Source organism: Salvelinus alpinus, chromosome 11, assembly GCF_045679555.1.
Source record: "Salvelinus alpinus chromosome 11, SLU_Salpinus.1, whole genome shotgun sequence".
NCBI classification, from domain to species: Eukaryota; Metazoa; Chordata; class Actinopteri; order Salmoniformes; family Salmonidae; genus Salvelinus; species Salvelinus alpinus.
In genome coordinates, this window is record NC_092096.1 from 63,787,611 (window position 1) to 63,813,859 (window position 26,249).

Below are 26,249 nucleotides of genomic sequence, written 5' to 3' on the forward strand. Positions count from 1 at the left end.
CTACTAGTTACTAGCTGTATGTCCACTACCCTAAACAACACTGGGGCCTACTAGTTACTAGCTGTATGTCCACTACCCTAAACAACACTGGGGCCTACTAGTTACTAGCTGTATGTCCACTACCCTAAACAACACTGGGGCCTACTAGTTACTAGCTGTATGTCCACTACCCTAAACAACACTGGGGCCTACTAGTTACTAGCTGTATGTCCACTACCCTAAACAACACTGGGGCCTACTAGTTACTAGCTGTATGTCCACTACCCTAAACAACACTGGGGCCTACTAGTTACTAGCTGTATGTCCACTACCCTAAACAACACTGGGGCCTACTAGTTACTAGCTGTATGTCCACTACCCTAAACAACACTGGGGCCTACTAGTTACTAGCTGTATGTCCACTACCCTAAACAACACTGGGGCCTACTAGTTACTAGCTGTATGTCCACTACCCTAAACAACACTGGGGCCTACTAGTTACTAGCTGTATGTCCACTACCCTAAACAACACTGGGGCCTACTAGTTACTAGCTGTATGTCCACTACCCTAAACAACACTGGGGCCTACTAGCTACTAGCTGTATGTCCACTACCCTAAACAACACTGGGGCCTACTAGTTACTAGCTGTATGTCCACCACCCTAAACAACACTGGGGCCTACTAGTTACTAGCTGTATGTCCACTACCCTAAACAACACTGGGGCCTACTAGCTACTAGCTGTATGTCCACTACCCTAAACAACACTGGGGCCTACTAGTTACTAGCTGTATGTCCACTACCCTAAACAACACTGGGGCCTACTAGTTACTAGCTGTATGTCCACTACCCTAAACAACACTGGGGCCTACAAGTTACTAGCTGTATGTCCACTACCCTAAACAACACTGGGGCCTACTAGTTACTAGCTGTATGTCCACTACCCTAAACAACACTGGGGCCTACTAGTTACTAGCTGTATGTCCACTACCCTAAACAACACTGGGGCCTACTAGTTACTAGCTGTATGTCCACTACCCTAAACAACACTGGGGCCTACTAGTTACTAGCTGTATGTCCACTACCCTAAACAACACTGGGGCCTACTAGTTACTAGCTGTATGTCCACTACCCTAAACAACACTGGGGCCTACTAGTTACTAGCTGTATGTCCACTACCCTAAACAACACTGGGGCCTACTAGTTACTAGCTGTATGTCCACTACCCTAAACAACACTGGGGCCTACTAGTTACTAGCTGTATGTCCACTACCCTAAACAACACTGGGGCCTACTAGTTACTAGCTGTATGTCCACCACCCTAAACAACACTGGGGCCTACTAGTTACTAGCTGTATGTCCACTACCCTAAACAACACTGGGGCCTACTAGTTACTAGCTGTATGTCCACTACCCTAAACAACACTGGGGCCTACTAGTTACTAGCTGTATGTCCACTACCCTAAACAACACTGGGGCCTACTAGTTACTAGCTGTATGTTCACTACCCTAAACAACACTGGGGCCTACTAGTTACTAGCTGTATGTCCACTACCCTAAACAACACTGGGGCCTACTAGTTACTAGCTGTATGTCCACTACCCTAAACAACACTGGGGCCTACTAGTTACTAGCTGTATGTCCACTACCCTAAACAACACTGGGGCCTACTAGTTACTAGCTGTATGTCCACTACCCTAAACAACACTGGGGCCTACTAGTTACTAGCTGTATGTCCACCACCCTAAACAACACTGGGGCCTACTAGTTACTAGCTGTATGTCCACTACCCTAAACAACACTGGGGCCTACTAGTTACTAGCTGTATGTCCACTACCCTAAACAACACTGGGGCCTACTAGTTACTAGCTGTATGTCCACTACCCTAAACAACACTGGGGCCTACTAGTTACTAGCTGTATGTTCACTACCCTAAACAACACTGGGGCCTACTAGTTACTAGCTGTATGTCCACTACCCTAAACAACACTGGGGCCTACTAGTTACTAGCTGTATGTCCACTACCCTAAACAACACTGGGGCCTACTAGTTACTAGCTGTATGTCCACTACCCTAAACAACACTAGGGCCTACTAGTTACTAGCTGTATGTCCACCACCCTAAACAACACTGGGGCCTACTAGCTACTAGCTGTATGTCCACTACCCTAAACAACACTGGGGCCTACTAGTTACTAGCTGTATGTCCACTACCCTAAACAACACTAGGGCCTACTAGTTACTAGCTGTATGTCCACCACCCTAAACAACACTGGGGCCTACTAGCTACTAGCTGTATGTCCACTACCCTAAACAACACTGGGGCCTACTAGTTACTAGCTGTATGTCCACTACCCTAAACAACACTGGGGCCTACTAGTTACTAGCTGTATGTCCACTACCCTAAACAACACTGGGGCCTACTAGTTACTAGCTGTATGTCCACTACCCTAAACAACACTGGGGCCTACTAGTTACTAGCTGTATGTCCACTACCCTAAACAACACTGGGGCCTACTAGTTACTAGCTGTATGTCCACTACCCTAAACAACACTGGGGCCTACTAGTTACTAGCTGTATGTCCACTATCCTAAACAACACTGGGGCCTACTAGTTACTAGCTGTATGTCCACTACCCTAAACAACACTAGGGCCTACTAGTTACTAGCTGTATGTCCACTACCCTAAACAACACTGGGGCCTACTAGTTACTAGCTGTATGTCCACTACCCTAAACAACACTGGGGCCTACTAGTTACTAGCTGTATGTCCACCACCCTAAACAACACTGGGGCCTACTAGCTACTAGCTGTATGTCCACTACCCTAAACAACACTGGGGCCTACTAGCTACTAGCTGTATGTCCACTACCCTAAACAACACTGGGGCCTACTAGTTACTAGCTGTATGTCCACTACCCTAAACAACACTGGGGCCTACTAGCTACTAGCTGTATGTCCACTACCCTAAACAACACTGGGGCCTACTAGTTACTAGCTGTATGTCCACTACCCTAAACAACACTGGGGCCTACTAGTTACTAGCTGTATGTCCACTACCCTAAACAACACTGGGGCCTACTAGTTACTAGCTGTATGTCCACTACCCTAAACAACACTGGGGCCTACTAGTTACTAGCTGTATGTCCACTACCCTAAACAACACTGGGGCCTACTAGTTACTAGCTGTATGTCCACTACCCTAAACAACACTGGGGCCTACTAGTTACTAGCTGTATGTCCACTACCCTAAACAACACTGGGGCCTACTAGTTACTAGCTGTATGTCCACCACCCTAAACAACACTGGGGCCTACTAGTTACTAGCTGTATGTCCACTACCCTAAACAACACTGGGGCCTACTAGTTACTAGCTGTATGTCCACTACCCTAAACAACACTGGGGCCTACTAGTTACTAGCTGTATGTCCACTACCCTAAACAACACTGGGGCCTACTAGTTACTAGCTGTATGTCCACTACCCTAAACAACACTGGGGCCTACTAGTTACTAGCTGTATGTCCACCACCCTAAACAACACTGGGGCCTACAAGTTACTAGCTGTATGTCCACTACCCTAAACAACACTGGGGCCTACTAGTTACTAGCTGTATGTCCACTACCCTAAACAACACTGGGGCCTACTAGCTACTAGCTGTATGTCCACTACCCTAAACAACACTGGGGCCTACTAGTTACTAGCTGTATGTCCACTACCCTAAACAACACTGGGGCCTACTAGTTACTAGCTGTATGTCCACTACCCTAAACAACACTGGGGCCTACTAGTTACTAGCTGTATGTCCACTACCCTAAACAACACTGGGGCCTACTAGTTACTAGCTGTATGTCCACTACCCTAAACAACACTGGGGCCTACTAGTTACTAGCTGTATGTCCACTACCCTAAACAACACTGGGGCCTACTAGTTACTAGCTGTATGTCCACTACCCTAAACAACACTGGGGCCTACTAGTTACTAGCTGTATGTCCACTACCCTAAACAACACTGGGGCCTACTAGTTACTAGCTGTATGTCCACTACCCTAAACAACACTGGGGCCTACTAGTTACTAGCTGTATGTCCACTACCCTAAACAACACTGGGGCCTACTAGTTACTAGCTGTATGTCCACTACCCTAAACAACACTGGGGCCTACTAGTTACTAGCTGTATGTCCACTACCCTAAACAACACTGGGGCCTACTAGTTACTAGCTGTATGTCCACTACCCTAAACAACACTGGGGCCTACTAGTTACTAGCTGTATGTCCACCACCCTAAACAACACTGGGGCCTACTAGTTACTAGCTGTATGTCCACTACCCTAAACAACACTGGGGCCTACTAGTTACTAGCTGTATGTCCACTACCCTAAACAACACTGGGGCCTACTAGTTACTAGCTGTATGTCCACTACCCTAAACAACACTGGGGCCTACTAGTTACTAGCTGTATGTTCACTACCCTAAACAACACTGGGGCCTACTAGTTACTAGCTGTATGTCCACTACCCTAAACAACACTGGGGCCTACTAGTTACTAGCTGTATGTCCACTACCCTAAACAACACTGGGGCCTACTAGTTACTAGCTGTATGTCCACTACCCTAAACAACACTAGGGCCTACTAGTTACTAGCTGTATGTCCACCACCCTAAACAACACTGGGGCCTACTAGCTACTAGCTGTATGTCCACTACCCTAAACAACACTGGGGCCTACTAGTTACTAGCTGTATGTCCACTACCCTAAACAACACTGGGGCTACTAGTTACTAGCTGTATGTCCACTACCCTAAACAACACTAGGGCCTACTAGTTACTAGCTGTATGTCCACCACCCTAAACAACACTGGGGCCTACTAGCTACTAGCTGTATGTCCACTACCCTAAACAACACTGGGGCCTACTAGTTACTAGCTGTATGTCCACTACCCTAAACAACACTGGGGCCTACTAGTTACTAGCTGTATGTCCACTACCCTAAACAACACTGGGGCTACTAGTTACTAGCTGTATGTCCACTACCCTAAACAACACTGGGGCCTACTAGTTACTAGCTGTATGTCCACTACCCTAAACAACACTGGGGCCTACTAGTTACTAGCTGTATGTCCACTACCCTAAACAACACTGGGGCCTACTAGTTACTAGCTGTATGTCCACTATCCTAAACAACACTGGGGCCTACTAGTTACTAGCTGTATGTCCACTACCCTAAACAACACTAGGGCCTACTAGTTACTAGCTGTATGTCCACTACCCTAAACAACACTGGGGCCTACTAGTTACTAGCTGTATGTCCACTACCCTAAACAACACTGGGGCCTACTAGTTACTAGCTGTATGTCCACCACCCTAAACAACACTGGGGCCTACTAGCTACTAGCTGTATGTCCACTACCCTAAACAACACTGGGGCCTACTAGCTACTAGCTGTATGTCCACTACCCTAAACAACACTGGGGCCTACTAGTTACTAGCTGTATGTCCACTACCCTAAACAACACTGGGGCCTACTAGCTACTAGCTGTATGTCCACTACCCTAAACAACACTGGGGCCTACTAGTTACTAGCTGTATGTCCACTACCCTAAACAACACTGGGGCCTACTAGTTACTAGCTGTATGTCCACTACCCTAAACAACACTGGGGCCTACTAGTTACTAGCTGTATGTCCACTACCCTAAACAACACTGGGGCCTACTAGTTACTAGCTGTATGTCCACTACCCTAAACAACACTGGGGCCTACTAGTTACTAGCTGTATGTCCACTACCCTAAACAACACTGGGGCCTACTAGTTACTAGCTGTATGTCCACTACCCTAAACAACACTGGGGCCTACTAGTTACTAGCTGTATGTCCACCACCCTAAACAACACTGGGGCCTACTAGTTACTAGCTGTATGTCCACTACCCTAAACAACACTGGGGCCTACTAGTTACTAGCTGTATGTCCACTACCCTAAACAACACTGGGGCCTACTAGTTACTAGCTGTATGTCCACTACCCTAAACAACACTGGGGCCTACTAGTTACTAGCTGTATGTCCACTACCCTAAACAACACTGGGGCCTACTAGTTACTAGCTGTATGTCCACCACCCTAAACAACACTGGGGCCTACAAGTTACTAGCTGTATGTCCACTACCCTAAACAACACTGGGGCCTACTAGTTACTAGCTGTATGTCCACTACCCTAAACAACACTGGGGCCTACTAGCTACTAGCTGTATGTCCACTACCCTAAACAACACTGGGGCCTACTAGTTACTAGCTGTATGTCCACTACCCTAAACAACACTGGGGCCTACTAGTTACTAGCTGTATGTCCACTACCCTAAACAACACTGGGGCCTACTAGTTACTAGCTGTATGTCCACTACCCTAAACAACACTGGGGCCTACTAGTTACTAGCTGTATGTCCACTACCCTAAACAACACTGGGGCCTACTAGTTACTAGCTGTATGTCCACTACCCTAAACAACACTGGGGCCTACTAGTTACTAGCTGTATGTCCACTACCCTAAACAACACTAGGGCCTACTAGTTACTAGCTGTATGTCCACTACCCTAAACAACACTGGGGCCTACTAGTTACTAGCTGTATGTCCACTACCCTAAACAACACTGGGGCCTACTAGTTACTAGCTGTATGTCCACTACCCTAAACAACACTGGGGCCTACTAGTTACTAGCTGTATGTCCACTACCCTAAACAACACTGGGGCCTACTAGTTACTAGCTGTATGTCCACTACCCTAAACAACACTGGGGCCTACTAGTTACTAGCTGTATGTCCACCACCCTAAACAACACTGGGGCCTACTAGTTACTAGCTGTATGTCCACTACCCTAAACAACACTGGGGCCTACTAGCTACTAGCTGTATGTCCACTACCCTAAACAACACTGGGGCCTACTAGTTACTAGCTGTATGTCCACTACCCTAAACAACACTGGGGCCTACTAGTTACTAGCTGTATGTCCACTACCCTAAACAACACTGGGGCCTACTAGTTACTAGCTGTATGTCCACTACCCTAAACAACACTGGGGCCTACTAGTTACTAGCTGTATGTCCACTACCCTAAACAACACTGGGGCCTACTAGTTACTAGCTGTATGTCCACTACCCTAAACAACACTGGGGCCTACTAGTTACTAGCTGTATGTCCACTACCCTAAACAACACTGGGGCCTACTAGTTACTAGCTGTATGTCCACTACCCTAAACAACACTGGGGCCTACTAGTTACTAGCTGTATGTCCACTACCCTAAACAACACTGGGGCCTACTAGCTACTAGCTGTATGTCCACTACCCTAAACAACACTGGGGCCTACTAGTTACTAGCTGTATGTCCACTACCCTAAACAACACTGGGGCCTACTAGTTACTAGCTGTATGTCCACTACCCTAAACAACACTGGGGCCTACTAGTTACTAGCTGTATGTCCACTACCCTAAACAACACTGGGGCCTACTAGTTACTAGCTGTATGTCCACTACCCTAAACAACACTGGGGCCTACTAGTTACTAGCTGTATGTCCACTACCCTAAACAACACTGGGGCCTACTAGTTACTAGCTGTATGTCCACTACCCTAAACAACACTGGGGCCTACTAGTTACTAGCTGTATGTCCACTACCCTAAACAACACTGGGGCCTACTAGTTACTAGCTGTATGTCCACTACCCTAAACAACACTGGGGCCTACTAGCTACTAGCTGTATGTGCACTACCCTAAACAACAGTAAGATAAAAAGGGTTAATTTACCTCCTATAGAGTTGAATTCAACACTGTTTAGATAACATTAGTTCCCAGTCTAGATAGTGTTAAAGTTATTCTTTAGGTAGTGTCACATTTTCAGAGTTAATTTGACTCAAAATGGTGTTCAAATTCCACTGAATTGAGTTGAATTTACACTGCAACGACTGCATAATTCTACACACACGATTTAATTCCGAAACTAAAGTTCATAGACTCCTCAGTGTTGAAAATACTCATCATGGCTTAAAATAAGTCAACACTTATTTTTACACCCCCTTTTTTTTTTTTTTGACTGTGTAGCCTATACTGATAACAATAATAGAATACTGTGAACTGTATATAACTGTAGCCTACAGGACAGAATGAGTCTCTCACACACACAAATTTACATACAGATGTAAATGAGGCCTCAGAGTGTGGGTTGTGTGAAAGAAGTGCTCGGCCCAGTGGGGGGGGACGGGGGGACGGGGACGTTCTTCTTTCCTCTGCACCCTCAATGACCTCCCTTTCTATCTTCATCCCCCTTTCTTTCCCTCCCCAGGGGGAAAAGGGGGTCAGAGTTTATAGAGCGACACTCCCCCCACCCCCTCTAGGAGCCTGGCAGTGTTTTCGATAGCGGGGGGGGGGGGGGGGGGGGGGTGTAAATTAGATAGGGTTTCTGTAGTCTTCTGTGGTGAAACAAACCACCAAAGTATCATCCCTCCCCCCTACACAAATAATATTTGTTCTTACTGAGGTTAAATTTTAAAAACACAATCACACACCAAGATATTATTCAGTAAATCTTGGCACCGGACAAGTGACCGGGAAGAATTAATTTAAAATTTGAGAAACGTACCGGTCATCCATAATGCATTGGGTTCGTAACCCATTACGGTATCCACCCACACAGCCAGAGACGTCAATAAATGAGGGATATTGCCCAAATTGCCAAAAAAAAAAAACCTGTAACTGATTACAAAAACACTATTCCTTGTGTTTCCATGGAAAACTTTATAGCCTATTGTTTTATTGGTTTTTCCTTTCCTAAAACAATTGTCCACCTCACAGTTCAGCTGTCGGATTTTAGCAGTAAATTGCATCAGGGCATATAGGCTTTAGGTGTCCACGTAACGAGATATAACAGAAATATAAAGGCAACATGTCAAGTGTTGGTCCCGTGTTTAATGAAACTTATCTCTGTCAAATGTGTTTACATCCCTGTTAGTGAGCATTTCTCCTTTACCAAGATAATCCATCCACCTGACAGGTGTGGCATATCAAGAAGCTGATTAAACAGCATGGTCACTACATAGGTGCACCTTGTGCTGGGGACAATAAAAGGCCACTCTAAAATGTGCGGTTTTGTCACACAACACAATGCCACAGATGTCAATGCCACAGTTTTGAGGGAGCGTTCAATTGACATGCTCACTACAGGAATGTCCACCAGAGCTGTGGATTGAATGTTCATTTCTTCTGAGACCAGCCACCCGGACAGCTGATGAAACTGAGGAGAATTTCTATCTGTAACAAAGCTCTTTCGTGGGGGAAAACTAATTCAGTAAAATCGTTGCGTTTATATTTTTGTTCAGTATATAAAAAGGAAGAGAAGCTTGGGCCTGTCGAGAGAGAGAGACAGAGAGACGAGAGAGAGAGACACAGACAGAGAGACACAGACAGAGAGAGAGAGAGAGAGAGAGAGCGAGAGACAGAGAGAGACAGTGAGAGAGACGAGAGAGAGAGACAGACACAGACACAGACACAGAGACACAGAGAGAGCGAGAGCGAGAGACAGAGCGAGGAGAGAGACGAAGAGAGAGAGAGCGAGGAGAGAGACGAAGAGAGAGAGAGCGAGGAGAGAGACGAAGAGAGAGAGAGCGAGGAGAGAGACGAAGGAGAGAGAGAGAGAGACGAAGGAGAGAGAGAGAGAGAGTGAGACGAAGAGAGAGAGAGAGAGAGAGAGACGAAGAGAGAGAGAGACAGAGAGAGAGAGAGAGAGAGAGAGAGAGAGAGAGAGAGAGAGACGAAGAGAGAGAGAGAGAGAGACGAAGAGAGAGACAGAGAGACAGAGAGACAGAGAGACAGAGAGACAGGAGAGAGAGAGAGAGAGAGAGACACAGAAAGAGACAGAAAGAGAGAGAGAGAGACAGAAAGAGAGAGAGAGAGACAGAAGGAGAGAGAGACAGAAAGAGACAGAGAGAGAGAGAGAGAGACAGAGAGAGACAGAGAGAGAGACAGAGAGAGAGACAGAGAGAGACAGAGAGAGAGAGAGAGAGAGAGACAGAGACAGAGAGAGACAGAGAGAGAGAGAGAGAGAGAGAGATGCCAGTTGCTAAGACAACGACATGAATTTCTTTCTCCTTGTCAGATTAGCTGTATTTCTGTATATCTGTATATCTGAATGGCTGTATAGCTGTATATCTGTAGTAGCCATTCAGCTATACAGATATAGGTGTACAAAAGTTGGCTAATTTGTACATTATAAAAAAAACATTATATTTTAAAAAGATAAGCATTATATTGTTAGATTATAGGAGTAACTATGGTAGGCCTAAAACATTCTTCCTCACTTCAAGTTCAACTGTCTGAGTTCCGACGCGCACTGCCTTCAGGCCTGCAACAAATAGGCTAATAGCCGCACAGCACCAAACGTTCACAAACATTTCTAAACTTTATTAGGTAAGTCAAGCTATTGTTTAGAGGGAAAATACATGCAACATTACAGTTGGAGCTTAAATTTGGTCCAAAATAAATGCTCAACAAAATGGAACAAAACACTTGTGAACTGGTTTAAACTTTCAAAATGTTTTGAACAGGCTATATTGAGGCATTTACCAAGGTTAGTGCTTACCATACCCAACATATGACAGCAATAGGTAAATTCAAATATATATATATATATTTTTCTTTTTACAAAAAGCCTGCTAATAACGCATCTTAAACTAAATACGGAGCACAGAAAAAAACACAGATTTAACCAATTTCATTTAGCCAATGAAACAAAAACAAGTTTAGCATATTTAAAGAACTGGTTTGGATAAATAAATTGGCCTACAATAATAAAAATGATTTACAATAATGATAAAACAAATTACTTATACTGTACATACAAAAAAATATACAAATTGTTGCATCCTACCTGAACAGCGAGTTACACAATAGCCTGCATTTGGCCACGGCAACATTCTCCTCATCTTTGTTCACTACTAATATTACAACTAGTTCATACGGAGGACATTCCCCTAACCTTCCCCTAACATTCCCCTAACCTTCCCCATTGTGCCACTACGTTTTTCAGTTGGTGACAGTCCACGATTTGGACGCACCAATTTATTTTTGTGGCACCACTCAAGAGAAAAATAAAAGGTGTAGGCCTATCATCTCATAAGGTCACAACCTTATTGCTTTTAAGTGTAAAAGACTGAGACGGTATTGAAGAAATAAGGTGTTTTCATCAACTGGTGATTATAAATATTTTAATGTGAAACCTAATCCGGTGATTGTCATTTATTTTGGGTAGAAAATAACACTATTGCTGTTATATTTCACTGTTCCAAAAATGTCCGATTTTTGACAGTTGAGAAATAAATACCTACAGAAAGCTGAGAACCTCCTCTCTCCACTGTGACAACAGGGTAGCTAGCTGTGTTTTCCTAGCAATTGGATGTAACATTTTATACAATCAGAATACTTTTTTCTCCTGGAGTATTTTCCCCCGCTGGGAAAGGAGAGCGATAGTGGCTCGGTCAACGCAGCAGCAGGACTCAGAGAAACAGTCACATGGTCAGACAGGCAGACACTTTCTTACACTTTGACCAAATCATGGTTTTAGTCCCATAATTTTTTTTAAACATTTTAGTGAGGTGAACGAACGTGCAGCCCACACCGGCGCGACCAATAAAATGGTCAAAGGGTCGCAAAACGTGACTAAATGGTCGTCCTCTGGAGCCCTGCCTTGTACGCTATTAGCTATAGGCATACTCTAACTTTCGTTTTACTTCAATGAAAAAGGCCTCGATCTTAGCAATCAATAATAGCTTCGCTCTCTCCTCAGCAGCAGGGCAGCCTTAGACAGATCCAGCCAACAATTACACGCTAATGGAAACCCTGACACACACACGTCAGTGAACCAATTCAAAGCTATCCTCTGGTCATTAATCCACTCCACCACAAACTGTCCTCTGCTTAGAGAGAGAGAGCGCGAGAGACAGAATGAGAGAGAGAGAGACAGAGAGAGACAGAGAGAGACAGAGAGAGACAGAGAGACAGAGAGAGACAGAGAGAGACAGAGAGAGACAGAGAGAGACAGACAGAGAGACAGACAGAGAGAGAGAATGAGAGAGAGAATGAGAGAGAGAATGAGAGAGAGAATGACCTCCCGAGCCCGTACGGGAGTTGTAGCGATGAGACAAGATAGTAATTACTAGCGATTGGATACCACGAAAATTGGGGAGAAAAGGGGATAAAATTTATTTTAAAAAATAAAAAATAAAAAAATAAAAAAAAAAGAGAGAGAGAATGAGAGAGAGAATGAGAGAGACAGAGACAGAGACAGAGACAGAGACAGAGACAGAGACAGAGACAGAGACAGAGACAGAGAGAGAGAGAGAGAGAGAGAGAGAGAGAGAGAGAGAGAAGTCAGACATGAGAAACCTCAGCGCCCTTTAACCCACATGCTCTGTGATCCTCAGCAGACTGTGAAGTCTGTGTGTTTGTTGCGCTCCGAGTTTGTCACCTCCAGCCCACTGTCTGGTTTCTGTGTTGTTGTCATGTTAGGAGTAAAAAAAAGAAAAAGGTTTCAGCTACCCTGTTCCCCGTTTTCAAGTCTCTGTCTGGTCTGATGTGGTGTTTTAAACAGAAAAACACAACTCATATGTCTGTCGCTGCCCAGCAAAGGAAGAGACGGAGTCTGTCACCTACTTTCTTTTTCATAGATCCCTGCTTCTCCTCCCTCTAATTCTTTCTGTCTCGCTCTCCCTCAATCCCTCCTTTAGCAGAGGGAGGCAGCCTCTCCTTCTCCCTGGATGCAATCGTCACTTGCAAGGGCACAGTGGCAGTGGAGCCCCTGGGGCCACACAAAGGAATTGCCAGGGTGTGTGTGTGTGTGTGTGTGTGTGTGTGTGTGTGTGTGTGTGTGTGTGTGTGTGTCTGGCCCTTGCCAGGCTCCATGGTGCCACAGGCTAATATTAGCCTCTGCCAGGGGAGGGTGACAGAGGTAGCAGGAGAAGGATGACATAGGGAGCAGGAAGAGGGTGAATGCCAGGGCTGGTAAAATACAAAATGGTTAACTAGGCTAACGAGGTGGTAAAAGACAAAATGGTTAACTAGGCGGCTGACTGGTTATAGTAGGTTCTCAATATTTTCCTAGCTCTTAGCGATGGTTGTGTTGCAGACATAGAAATGGAATGTAGAGCTAATTTTGTGGTGGTGGTGGTGGTGGCAGCATCCTAGCATGGGTTGGATAATGATGACATCATAGCTGGCGTAGGCTATACTAACGGGTCTCTGAAATGGTTAATCCGTCTCTGCGAGGCCTTGCCAATTGCCACTCCTTGTTCCTCAGATGGGAGAGCGTGGCAGTTGTGGATGGTGATGGGGGTTTCCCCTCATGTGAACTCTATGGCCTAGTAAAGGACACACGCTTCCAAAAGGCTAATGTTGCCTACAGTCCAGATTCAAAAACACCAGTCTGAAAAGAGACAGAACTTTGACTGACTAAAGAGTCTGGTGGTTAGTCAACTATCAACCACAATCTAAAAAAATCCATTGAGTTCCAAAAACAACACATTCAACAAGCCATTTGTGCAAGGCCAAAAACAATAGAGAACAAAGGATGTCTTTCTAAACAGATGCTCTCCTGCTATGTTCTCTTGGTAACGTCAAGCATGTTATTAATGTCTAATAAACAGCGCTTGGCAGAACTCTTTCCCCCCTATTAAAAGAGTACGTGTCCAAAAACAAATCTCTTTTTCTCACCCGAGGAGTCCGCCCCCACTCTTTTCACAAGAAAAAAAACCTGCAGCAGTGAGAGAAAAAAAATTAAAAATTAAAAAGTCAATACCATTCAAGCTGTATCCAACAGTTTTTTTCCACTGTGTGTGCTGTAAAAGATTGCAAAACATGACATGATTCTGGGATGGTTGGAGAGGACGTTGAATGAAATCAAATGAGCAACAGACAGACATGGGGATCACTTCATGTTTTCTGAATGAAACATCCTGAAATGTAACGGTAGGGCAGAAAACGCTGACACCGGTAGAAAGACGGCTGGTTCCCTTGGCGATGCTGAAACTCGCTTGGCTTGAGGAGAGAGGTGGCAGCGCAAAACAGTACTTTCTGTGCTCTCTTTCCCTCTCTCTCTCTCTCTCTCTCTAGTCTCGGCGAGAGGATTAGCAAGGCCAACAACAACAGGGAACTTGGGCTTCGTTCAACCATGACGCGAGGGTGTTTTCAAAACCACACTGGCTTATTGGCATCGAGGATTCTTCTTATCTTGTCCTTCTTGAAACAATAACGCCTTTTTGAGCCCCAGAGATAAAGTTGGAGCTCATGCAGAGCAAATACTGCATTCTCACTTGGGTAAAGAGAGGGGGGAGCTCTTTCCTCCTACAAAGAATTCAATTCTTGTCTGGTGACGGTAAGGGAATAACTTAAAACTCTGGCCCTCAGGCTTTTGGGAATAAGGAAATGCACCCCCAACCCCAACAAGAAAAGGTTAATCAAATACACAAGGTCATTTCCATGTAGAAGGACACATTAGCATTCAACATGTGAAGTTAATTGGAGCGTATCAAATTTGGTGTCAAATGAAAGCAAAAAGGGTCTATATTTTCGGGCATGAAGGCAACGTTTTTCAACCATTTTCCATCCTAAAAATTCGGAATAAGCAAAGGCTTTGAATTCTGGTCACACAGATGGAAAAGGGGTCATCTGCAGAAATGATTTGCCTTCTGTAAGAAATATTGCATAGTGTCTGTTTCTGTTACCAGAAACCCACATATCTTTAAGATATTATCTAATTCCTCTCCCTCATGAGGGAGGATAATGAAAGTTCACAGAAGTTAATGTGTTTCTACTGATAACAATTTTGTTTATGAATTATTAAGTGATTAAAACCTGTCACTCTTACCAAATCGGTAAGAGTGACCAACACTTTTTTAAATCAGTAACAGAGTGACTACAATTGAATTGGCCACAACAGGAAATCATAGCAGTCACAAACCACAGCTGCAGTAGAGTAGAATAGAGTACAGTACAGCACAGCAGAATAGAGTAGAGTACAGCACAGCAGAATAGAGTAGAGTACAGCAGAATAGAGTAGAGTACAGCACAGCAGAATAGAGTAGAGCACAGCAGAATAGAGTAGAGCACAGCACAGCAGAATAGAGTAGAGTACAGCACAGCAGAATAGAGTAGAGTACAGCACAGCAGAATAGAGTAGAGCACAGCAGAATAGAGTAGAGCACAGCAGAATAGAGTACAGCACAGCAGAATAGAGTACAGCACAGCAGAATAGAGTACAGCACAGCAGAATAGAGTAGAGCACAGCACAGCAGAATAGAGTAGAGTACAGCAGAATAGAGTAGAGCACAGCAGAATAGAGTAGAGCACAGCACAGCAGAATAGAGTAGAGTACAGCACAACAGAATAGAGTAGAGCACAGTACAGCAGAGATAGAGTAGAGCACAGCACAGCAGAATAGAGTAGAGCACAGCACAGCAGAATAGAGTAGAGCACAGCAGAATAGAGTAGAGTAGAGCACAGCAGAATAGAGTAGAGTAGAGCACAGCAGAATAGAGTAGAGCACAGCAGAATAGAGTAGAGCACAGCAGAATAGAGCACAGCACAGCAGAATAGAGTAGAGCACAGCACAGCAGAATAGAGTAGAGTACAGCAGAATAGAGTACAGCACAGCAGAATAGAGTAGAGTACAGCACAGCAGAATAGAGTAGAGTACAGCACAGCAGAATAGAGTAGAGCACAGCACAGCAGAATAGAGTAGAGCACAGCAGAATAGAGTACAGCACAGCAGAATAGAGTACAGCACAGCAGAATAGAGTACAGCACAGCAGAATAGAGTAGAGCACAGCACAGAAGAATAGAGTAGAGCACAGCACAGAAGAATAGAGTAGAGTACAGCAGAATAGAGTAGAGTACAGCAGAATAGAGTAGAGTACAGCAGAATAGAGTAGAGCACAGCACAGCAGAATAGAGTACAGCACAGCAGAATAGAGTATAGCACAGCAGAATAGAGTAGAGTACAGCACAGAATAATAGAGTAGAGTACAGCACAGCAGAGTACATGCATACATTTAATGTCGTATTTTGGTTCTGTCATCCCAGAAGTGTCCCAGAGTCTGTTTTGAACAGTAAATATATTTATCTTAATTCGAAGCCCTGGAGGGAATTATTTTATAAAGACAAAAGTATTTGGTTGTAATTGTAATGTTGCAATATTTTATAGGCTACTAAGTGTGGCCAACCATCCTCCAGGAGGAGGAGTGATCCCAGGGTGCTGTATGAGGAGCGAGTGATCCCAGGGTGCTGTATGAGTAGCGAGTGATCCCAGGGTGCTATATGAGTAGCGAGTGATCCCAGGGTGCTGTATGAGTAGCGAATGATCCCAGGGTGGCAACACATACATTCTTAGTGATTGCAATGAGTCTTTCTCCATTCGGATTGAAGTTGAATTGAACAGTATAAAACAACCAAAACAAATTTCAGCACTATTATAATTTCCTGCACTCAATTGCAGTGGTGTAAAAAGTACCCAATTGTCATACTTGAGTAAAAGTAAAAGATACATTAATAGAAAATGACTCCAGTAAAAATGAGTCACCCAGTAAAATACTACTTGAGTAAAAGTCTAAAAGTATTTGGTTTTAAATATACTTAAGTATCAAAAGTAAATGTAATTGATCAAATGTACTTAAGTAAAAGTATAAATAATTTCAAAATTCTTATATTAAGCAAACCAGATGGCACCAATTTATTTACGGATAGCCAGGGGCACACTGCAAATCTCAGGCATAACACAAATGCTTTGTTTGTAAGCTTAGTGAGTCCACCAGATCAGACGCAGTAGATGACCAGGAATGTTCTCTTCATAAGTGTGTGAATTGGACCATTTTCCTGTCCTGCTAATAAGCATTCAAAATGTAACTAGTACTTTTAGGTGCCAGGGAAAATGGAGTAAAAAGTACAGTATTTTCTTTAGGAATGTAGTGAAGTAAAAGTTGTCAAAAATAGTAAAGTACAGATACCTCCCAAAAAACGACTTAAGTAGTACTTAAAAGTATTTTTACTTAAGTACTTTACACCACTGCTCAATTGAGAATTTCCACACTGCCACGTAGGGCTGCACGATATGAGCAAATAATCAAAGACGTATTTTTAACCAAATGTTGTAATTGCGATTTGACTTGTGAATTAGAGCAAAACTTTTGGAATGACTATTCTAATTCTATAGTTAGAATAGTCATAGTGGGCACTTTGAATACAGTGTTGTTTGATATGACAACAAATTAAAATGCCAGAGAGGTGTTATTGTGACAGAGTAAAAACTAAAGTGTTGATAAGTGTTTCCTAGGGGACCCTATAAGCTTTGGCTACATTGGATGTTTTCTCTTAGCTACATCATGCAGCTAACATATTCTTGCTCTGCATATTGCTCTTTGATTTAGAAGATACTGTTGCACAAACAACATTCTAAGTTAGGTCTACACCATCACTGGTATTATCAGGCTGTATTACCTAGCTACGTTTGATCTTACTCAGTACATTTATTAGCTAGCTAAATATTAGCATTAGCGGCTAACCATTAGCATCTCAAGATTTAGCGCAACTTGCTATGACAAGACAAACTAGCTGTTTGCTGATGTAAGAAACACAAACTAATAGTGTCATTATAGAACGCTAGTGGATTTATATTAAGAAGCAGAGTGAAAACAGAATTGTTGCATGTGCTGCATTGACCATGCAGACTGAACGCAAGTGTCACAGTTGAGGAACATCAAACGCGCTCCTTGAGTGACAGGGGGCGTGGCTAGGTCTGTGTGGAAAGTGTCACGGAGAGAAAGAGCGGAGAGAGATGACTCAAGTAGCGCAGTAAACTATAAAAATTGACATTACACATGGCATGTTTACATTTAACAAACCAAATATTAAAATACCGGTATAAAAGGTAAAGTAAAAACTCAAACCTGTCTCTGAATCAAAACCGGTATATCATAAAATACGGTATACCTCCCAGCCCTAGTCCTACTTGTCTGAAGGACAAGTGCCTAAAAAAGTTACTGTCAAGCCCTGGCCAGTGTGTAGAATAATAACCAAACATGCAAAGGAGGATATTAAATGTTTATACCTTTGTGCACCTATTCCAGATACATCACCATGAAGGGAATAATTTTTTTATTATTATTATTTTGTCCTATATTTTGACATACAGTCAATGCTGAGACACAAAGTCTCTTTTCCAGATTAGCCCTGTATAGCTCACAATACACATCAAAATACAATAAACACACTAAAACTACACATTTATAATTGTGCATTTCTGTATAGCACAGTTCAAGGACCCATGATGTCATTCTGTTACAGTCATTCTGTTTTTGGGGTGTTGATCCACTGTCCATCTTACTGTCGTTCAATAACCAAAATAGATGTTTTCAAACTCAAAGTGTCATATCATAGCTGACAACCATTTCTTTCTGCAGGCAATCTTAATTCAGAGTAGATATTTAACAGATTTTCAAAAACATGGTGTCACAAAAAAAACTGAGATTTTACTGTCAATTCTGTTACCAAACTTTGCATCTGCACTCTTCCTCAAGTGTTTTAGAAACAATTTATTGTTAAAAGCAGATTTCAGCATACCGTCATATGGTTTGTTAAAACGTTGTAATCAATGGTTGTTGCTCAGCAACACTTTAAAGTGAAAGAGTGAGTGTCAGCCCTGGAATTGTACATGACAAATAAAGAAAACCACTTGTTATGTAAAAAAAAAAAAAAAAATGGTTAACTAATGTATGAGATATACGTGGATTGGGCTTATTCTCATTGGCAGACATCCTTGCCTCTTCCACACTCACACTAGTGTGTGGCGGAGGACCAAGTATGGGGAGCGCCAAGCTGGGCGAATGCCAAGCCAAATGACTCAAAAAATGTGCCTTTTCATCCCTTGTGTTTCCTCAGAAAGAGATTGAAAGGAGAGCAAGAAAGAAAGAAAGAAAGAAAGAAAGAAAGAAAGAAAGAAAGAAAGAAAGAAAGAAAGAAAGAAAGAAAGAAAGAAAGAAAGAAAGAAAGAAAGAGAAAGAAAGAAGAAAAGAAGAATGGAGAGAAAACAAGACTGAGCGTGATAGGGAAGCATGTCATAACTAGGGCTGTTGCAGTGACCGTATTACCGTCACACCAGCAGTCATGACCTCAGTAAAATTCCATGTGACCGTTGAGTCACGGTAATCTCCTCTTATGCACTCTGGACATGCCTTAGTAGTACTCAACTCACTGACAACCATCAGGTCCTAATGGCCTGGTACTCAGGGCTCTATGGTCCCTCTAACCACTCTGACATCAATGCAAATGGTATCAAAAATCACATCAAACACTTAGCAAAACAGTATCGTGCTTTAAAACAAAAAACTCACCTTACTGTGATTCATCAGTTTGAAGAGAGAAGTTCAACAACAGGTTGAAACTAAGTGAAAAACATGGTTGTTGTGGATGTTGTTTCAAAGCCTTAACACAACGAAGTGGACAGCACTTTCTAAAGGGATGATTCATTCAAAACACTCAGATGCATATTGGAGCTTATGCATATGCCCTGATGAGCCCGAAAACTAAAATAATTATTGTGCCATTAGACAATACATAATCTACAGCATATTTCACACGGCAGAACATAAAAATAAAAAAAACTGATTTAAGTAGTATTTGGTACATAATTGGTCTAGCCTATTCCAAACTTTTTTTTAAAGTATTTTAATGGCGTTTGAGTGAGGACTGTATTATTATCCATACTGGATGGACTGGTTACCTTATGCTACGCTCCAAACTTTATATCCATGAGTCTGGGAGAAAATATACAGGTCTAGCTGATGAGGTTGGTTCAATGATTGTGCAAAGCGGCTTATATTTGGTTTTGAATAGCCTAGTAAGAGGGCATTTTTATATATTTTCATAATTCATAGGCTGAAATATTACCTTTAGCTACAGAATATCTCACCGCCGTGCGTTTCCATCTCCTCTCTCCTTAATTCCTTCTTAAGCACGCAGAGAGAGCGGCTGACAGTTTAATGAAATATGTTTTGTTGTGAAAACATGTTACTATTGATGTGTCTTCAGATCTACCAAAGATAAATAATGGATTTAGTGTGATGGTGTATATATATATATATATTTGGGGCGGCAGCGTAGCCTAGTGGTTAGAGCGTTGGACTAGCAACCGAAAGGCTGCAAAATCGAATCCCCGAGGTGACAAGGTACATATCTGTCGTTCTGCCCATGAACAAGGCAGTTAACCCACTGTTCCTAGGCCATCAATAACTTGCCTAGTTAAATAAAATTAAAATTAAAAAAATATATATATATTTTTAAATGTAGATGTGTTTATGCTAATTAACGTGAGACCGGCAGTCTTTTGTAGAACAATAACCGGCTGACACAATTTCATGACCGCCACGGCCCTAGTCATAACTCAATCAAGTTGAGTCCAACCTAGCTGGTCCATGTTGGCCAATAAGCATCAGGGGATTTCACAATGAAATGAAACCATAGCACCTTTTCAAAACATCCTGGCAACTTTGTTGGCAAACTGCATGTTATTCATTGCCTTCCATGTTCAATGAATCTGCCTCCGACTTTGGAGATGATTCAGAGCATTTACTGAATGTACATCTCTTCAGTAAGACCATCTGTATAGCTCTCAGGTCACAACGTGTCAAACAGATCGGCTCTTTACCAGCATGCATCTCCTCCCTCAACCGATCCTTCAATGCCTCAGCTCAGGTAGAGGAGGGAGTGAGGCGGGGAGTGCGAGAGTGTCAGGAGGGATGAATCGGTAGACCCTTTTAACTCCACCCCAGCCCTCTGCCACCAAAAAGGTCACTGCTTCCACATCTGCTCCTCTCTCTGAACCACTCCTTTCATAATGTGTGAACTGGAAGAGGAGAGGACCCTGGAGACTGCGTCACACACACACACACACCTCAACTCCTGTTTCAGGGAACTCGCACACCAAATACACACACACACACTCAGTGACTCACACGTACGCTTAACACACTCCCCAAAGAGCCACAAACACGCAAAAATGCACACACACACCACCTCTGTCCCTCACAGGCAGGTTTAATGGTGTCATTACATGGTTGAAAAGAGGCCTGGCGTTGACTCGACTAAGTCTTCCCGACGTACGCCTTTTGGCAGAGGGGTAAAAAGTGTAAGGACATGAGAAAAAAAAATAAGAAAGTTGAATCAAATAGCGTTCCCTGGGGCCAAGCAGAGGCAGCATTGTGTTGAAATAAGTGATTCATGTTTTTATCATCCCAGGCGATGCCCAGATTGTGTTTTTTCAGCCAGAGCTGGTAGGTTCACTGGTATGCTCACTGAGGTTGGATGAACGATTGCTGTGTAATCTGATCTTATTCCAGTTTTTCTAACATTCAGAGAGCTGTGTTGAGGAGATAGGCTGCAGGTAAGCTAGTCTTATGTTCTGTGACAGCTCAAATATGAATTCCTGTGGATCATTTGGAAGAGGTTTTAATCTCATTTTAGACAAAACAAACATTTACTATGGTCCTTTCCCTTGTTGTTTTTCTGCCCTGAAGAGACATCCTGCCTGAATTCTTCACCGCTTCTCTTATCAAAAGGAAAGATCATGTACAATGCCACATGATACTATTTAGGATAAACTGAGCTGAAAGAGTTCAGATATAAAGTACAAGTCAAAAGTTTGGACACACTCATTCCAGGGGTTCTTTGTTTTAACAATTTTCTACATTGTAGAATAAGAGCGAAGAAATCAAAACTATGAAATAACACATTTGGAGGTAACCAAAAAAAAGTTTTTTTTTTTTCTTCTAAATATATATTTGAGATTCTTCAAAAGTAGCCACCCTTTGCCTTGATGACAGCTTTGCACACTCTTGGCATTCTCTCAACCAGCTTCACCTGGAATAATTTCCCAATAGTCTTAAAGGATTTCCCACAAATGCTGAACACTTGTTGGCTGCTTTTCCTTCACTCTGCAGTCCAACTCATCCCAAACCATCTCAATTGGGTTGAGGTCAGATGGTTGTGGAGGCCAGGTCATCTGATGCAGCACTCCATCACTCTCCTTCTTGGTCAAATAGCCCTTACACAGCCTGGAGGTGTATTTTGGATCATTGTCCTGTTGAAAAACAAATGATAGTGGGACTAAGTGTAAACCAGATGGGATGGCGTATTGATGCAAGAGGCTGTGGTGCCATACTGGTTAAGTGTCCCTTGAATTCTAAATAAATCACTGACAGTGTCACCAGCAAAACACCCCCACATCACCTCCTACATGCTTCACGATGGGAACCACACATGGGGAGATCATCAGTTCACCTACTCTACGTCTCAAAAAGACAGGGCGGTAGGAAACAAAAACAATCGCAAATTTGAACTCATCAAACCAAAGGACAGATTTCCACCGGTCTAATGTAGATTACTCGTGTTTCTTGGCACAAGCAAGTCTCTTCTTAATATCGGTGTCATTTAGTAGTGGTTTCTTTGCAGCATTTCGACCATGAAGGCCTGATTCACGCAGTCTCCTCTGAACAGTTGATGTTGAGATGTCTGTCCCTTGAACTCTGAAGCATTTATTTGGGCTGCAATCTGAGGCTGGTAACTCTAATGAACTTATCCTGTGCAGCAGAGGTAACTCTGGGTCTTCCTTTCCAGTGGCGGTTCTCATGAGAGCCAGTTTCATCATAGCGCTTGATGGTTTATGCGACTGCACTTGAAGAATCTTTCAAAGTTCTTGTAATTTCCCAGACTGACTAACCTTCATGTCTTAAAGTACCATCGAGAGCATCCTAACTGGTTGCATCACTGCCTGGTACGGCAATTGCTCGGCCTCCGACCGCAAGGCACTACAGAGGGTAGTGCGTACGGCCCAGTACATCACTGGGGCTAAGCTGCCTGCCATCCAGGACCTCTACACCAGGCGGTGTCAGAGAAAGGCCCTAAAAATTGTCAAAGACCCCAGCCACCCCAGTCATAGACTGTTCTCTCTACTACCGCATGGCAAGCGGTACCAGAGTGCCAAGTCTAGGACAAAAAGGCTTCTCAACAGTTTTTACCCCCAACCAGTGCTCCCACACATTGGCTAACCGGGTTAACTGCATTGTGTCCCACCCACCAACCCTCTCACTTTAACCATATCTACATGTTCATACTACCTCAATCAGCCTGACTAACCGGTGTCTGTATGTAGCCTGTTTTTTTTACTGTTTTATTTCTTTACCTACCTATTGTTCACCTAATACCTTTTTTGCACTATTGGATAGAGCCTGTAAGTAAGCATTTCACTGTAAGGTCTACACCTGTTGTATTCGGCACACGAGACAAATAAACTTTGATTTGATTTAATGATGGACTGTTGTTTCTCTTTGATGATTTGAGCTGTTCTTGCCATAATATAGACTTGGTCTTTTACCAAATAGGGTTTTCTTCTGTATACCACACCTACCTTGTCACAACACAACTGATTGGCTCAAACGCTTTAAAAAAGAAAGAAATTCCCCAAATTAACAAGGCACACCTCTTAATTTAAATGCATTCCAGGTGACTACCTCATGAATGCCAAGAGTGTACAAAGCTGTCATCAAGGAAAATGGTGGCTACTTTGAAGAATCTCAAATATATTTTGATTTGTTTAACACTTTATTGGTTACTTCATGATTCCATATGTGTTATTTCATAGTTTTGATGTCTTCACTATTATTCTACAATGTAGAATGTTTTACTGGTACTTTACATTACAACCATCTTAACTTAAGCAAGACTTTCAGTAAGCCCCTACAATGTGTTAATTTTTTACACCTTTGCTCACAAACTCAGACATAGGCTATATAAAGCCTCCCGCTTACATTTTTCCAATAAGAATGCATATTCTTATTGGACCCAGTTCAGACTGCCCTCTCATCTCTGCACTAGTGCCCTGCCTCAACCACAGGTCCCTGCCCTGCCAACCCTGAGAAGGGGCTTTGTCTGTCAGATCTGACCCTGAGTGGGGCTGCAGGGGCACTGGGCTGTGTACAGACCGGCTGGGCTGTGGGCTCTTTCGCTCTCATCCCTAGCCTCCAGCCTCGTGCCCAGCCACATGATATATAATGACCCCTTATGGCATTCTAACCCCCCCCCTCACTCAATCCCCCGCAGGAAAAAAAGCACACGGCTTCAGTAAATATCATCTGGACAGGTGGCCAGCCACCCAGACCCACCCCGCCTGCCCTCTCTCCAAACAGATATCAGCTCAGGTCTGCTGGAAAGCCCCAAATGAGCACGCACGCATTGCCCCACCCCCTCCCCCAAAAGGCCCAGCTAATGTCTGTCACCCACTGAGCTGTCTGTGGGGATTACTGACTCCACAGTACAAAAAGGCCTGTGTTTGGCTAATGTGCAGGCAAACCATCGAAATTACAGGACTGTTTTGGGCATGGGAGATATCCATAGACCAGATAGCTACTGTAGATGCTATTTTGATAGTAGTTTATAATACATCATAGTAACATTAATACTAGTTATTGCATCATAAGAGCATTGGAAACTTTGAAAATTAAGCTATAGAGTAGTAGACTTAAGGCATGCTATGATGACAATACTATTTCCCAGTCAATTATAAAGTCTGGTGACAAATAGGCTAAATAAAGCCCATTTCATTTTTTTTTTTATATAAATAAATTCCAAGCCCTTTTTTCATTAAATAATTACCCACGTTTCATCTCCCAATTGCAAAATTAGCTACAATCAAAGATATTAGACAACGACCATGAAACTGACTAACATTCAAGATAGCGAGTCTGAGGTTATCATTTAACTCGTCGCCTACAGCAGCAAAAATACAGGTTATTTAGACAGATTAGATAGCTGCCTCTTTTAGGATTGCCTTTCAGAAATGTAAGTAGCTTAAAACTAGTTAAATAACTACAGTAGCTAATTTATTAGAGCGTTCGCTATTTCGTAAAGCAGCGAACCAACGTTGGACAGGGGCGTCACATTTCACGCATATTTTCTTTGAGCTTTACAATTCAGTGGCTCTGCGCTGGCTATCTGACGTCTACGGACCTATATAGAAAGATACGAAATTCCATATGTACAAAATAAATAAAAATAATCACAACGTGATGTTTTTGGACTTTCGGGTAGTTTCTAGAGAATTAGCGTTAGGTTATGCCCCAGGTTGCGCTCAAAAATAAAATAAACATTTGTCTGCACCGCGCATGGAGAGGATATGGCACGGGAAAACACGGGACTGTTTTTTAAACACCACTTTATATTCGAGTACATTTACGCACGGCAAAACATCGCTTAATCACACGTCTGCAAGTGTATTTACCAACAATCGATAGAGAAATATCCAGATAGCTAGCTAGTTAGCCAGCCAGCTAACAACACGGACTTGAGTTGAACGCAATGTAGACAGAAAACGATGCCTTGCTTGACAAAGCCACAACGTGTTTCAAGCACAGCGGAACATTAACGTTATATTCAATTGGAACCGGGTTAGAAGGTGCATACATTTATATCGTGGGATATATTGCTGAATAATGTTCTCTAAAAATATAGACAAACACAACCGTTTATTTTTCCCCAACCCAGACCGATTGTACTCGTGTCGTTGCCTGGTGCTGAAAAAGGACCTCAATGCTAGCTAGCTCGAACCCCACAACACCGCACCGTGGTGCAGCAACAGTCAGTACAGTGAAGTAGTCAAACGAAAACACACACACAATACATTTAGACAAAGAAAATGCTTTCGCCGACTGAAAACAAATGGCCATAAATACCCAAATGTGGTCGGCAATCTATGCTCGAGCATAAGCAACCAATTCTCTCTGAAAAACTTAAATTCACTTTAACTCCAGTACAACCACCAGCCCTGAATCTCAGACTTACCCTGTCACAACAGGCGCCATCTTCCACAAACTCTCACCAAAACTCCAACACTCGCGATATCCTTTCTCCCCAGACCAACAATCCGCCGAGACAACAGAAGCAGACTGGCGATGCAGGGACGATAGAGAGGGGGAAAGGAGTCCAGAAAGGAGGGGGAGGCGGCGGGTAGCTAGAGAGAGTGAGAGAAAAGGGCAGACACCACAACAATAGGCGTGGGAAACTTCCGACATCACGCGAGACCAGGAAAACTCTCACCATAGACAAGCATGGAGGGATCGTGGTCCTATCGCGAGATGGACGTGGAGTGGAGTTGTTGCTTATATTATAGCGCTGAAATAGTATTCCCACGTGTTTACGGG

The 26,249-nt window shown here is 43.2% G+C and overlaps 1 protein-coding gene across 1 annotated transcript in view; it reads right to left on the reverse strand.

Moving 5' to 3' along the window:
- The window catches only part of rbpjb (recombination signal binding protein for immunoglobulin kappa J region b), an 83,361-nt gene extending 57,316 nt beyond the window's left edge, over nt 1-26,045 (reverse strand). Inside the window, exon 1 of the mRNA XM_071333968.1 lies at nt 25,891-26,045. Within this exon, the coding sequence (XP_071190069.1) occupies nt 25,891-25,910 (20 nt within the window). The 5' untranslated portion in view covers nt 25,911-26,045. The remainder of the gene's footprint in view (nt 1-25,890) is intronic.
- Between the last annotated feature and the right edge of the window lie 204 nt (nt 26,046-26,249).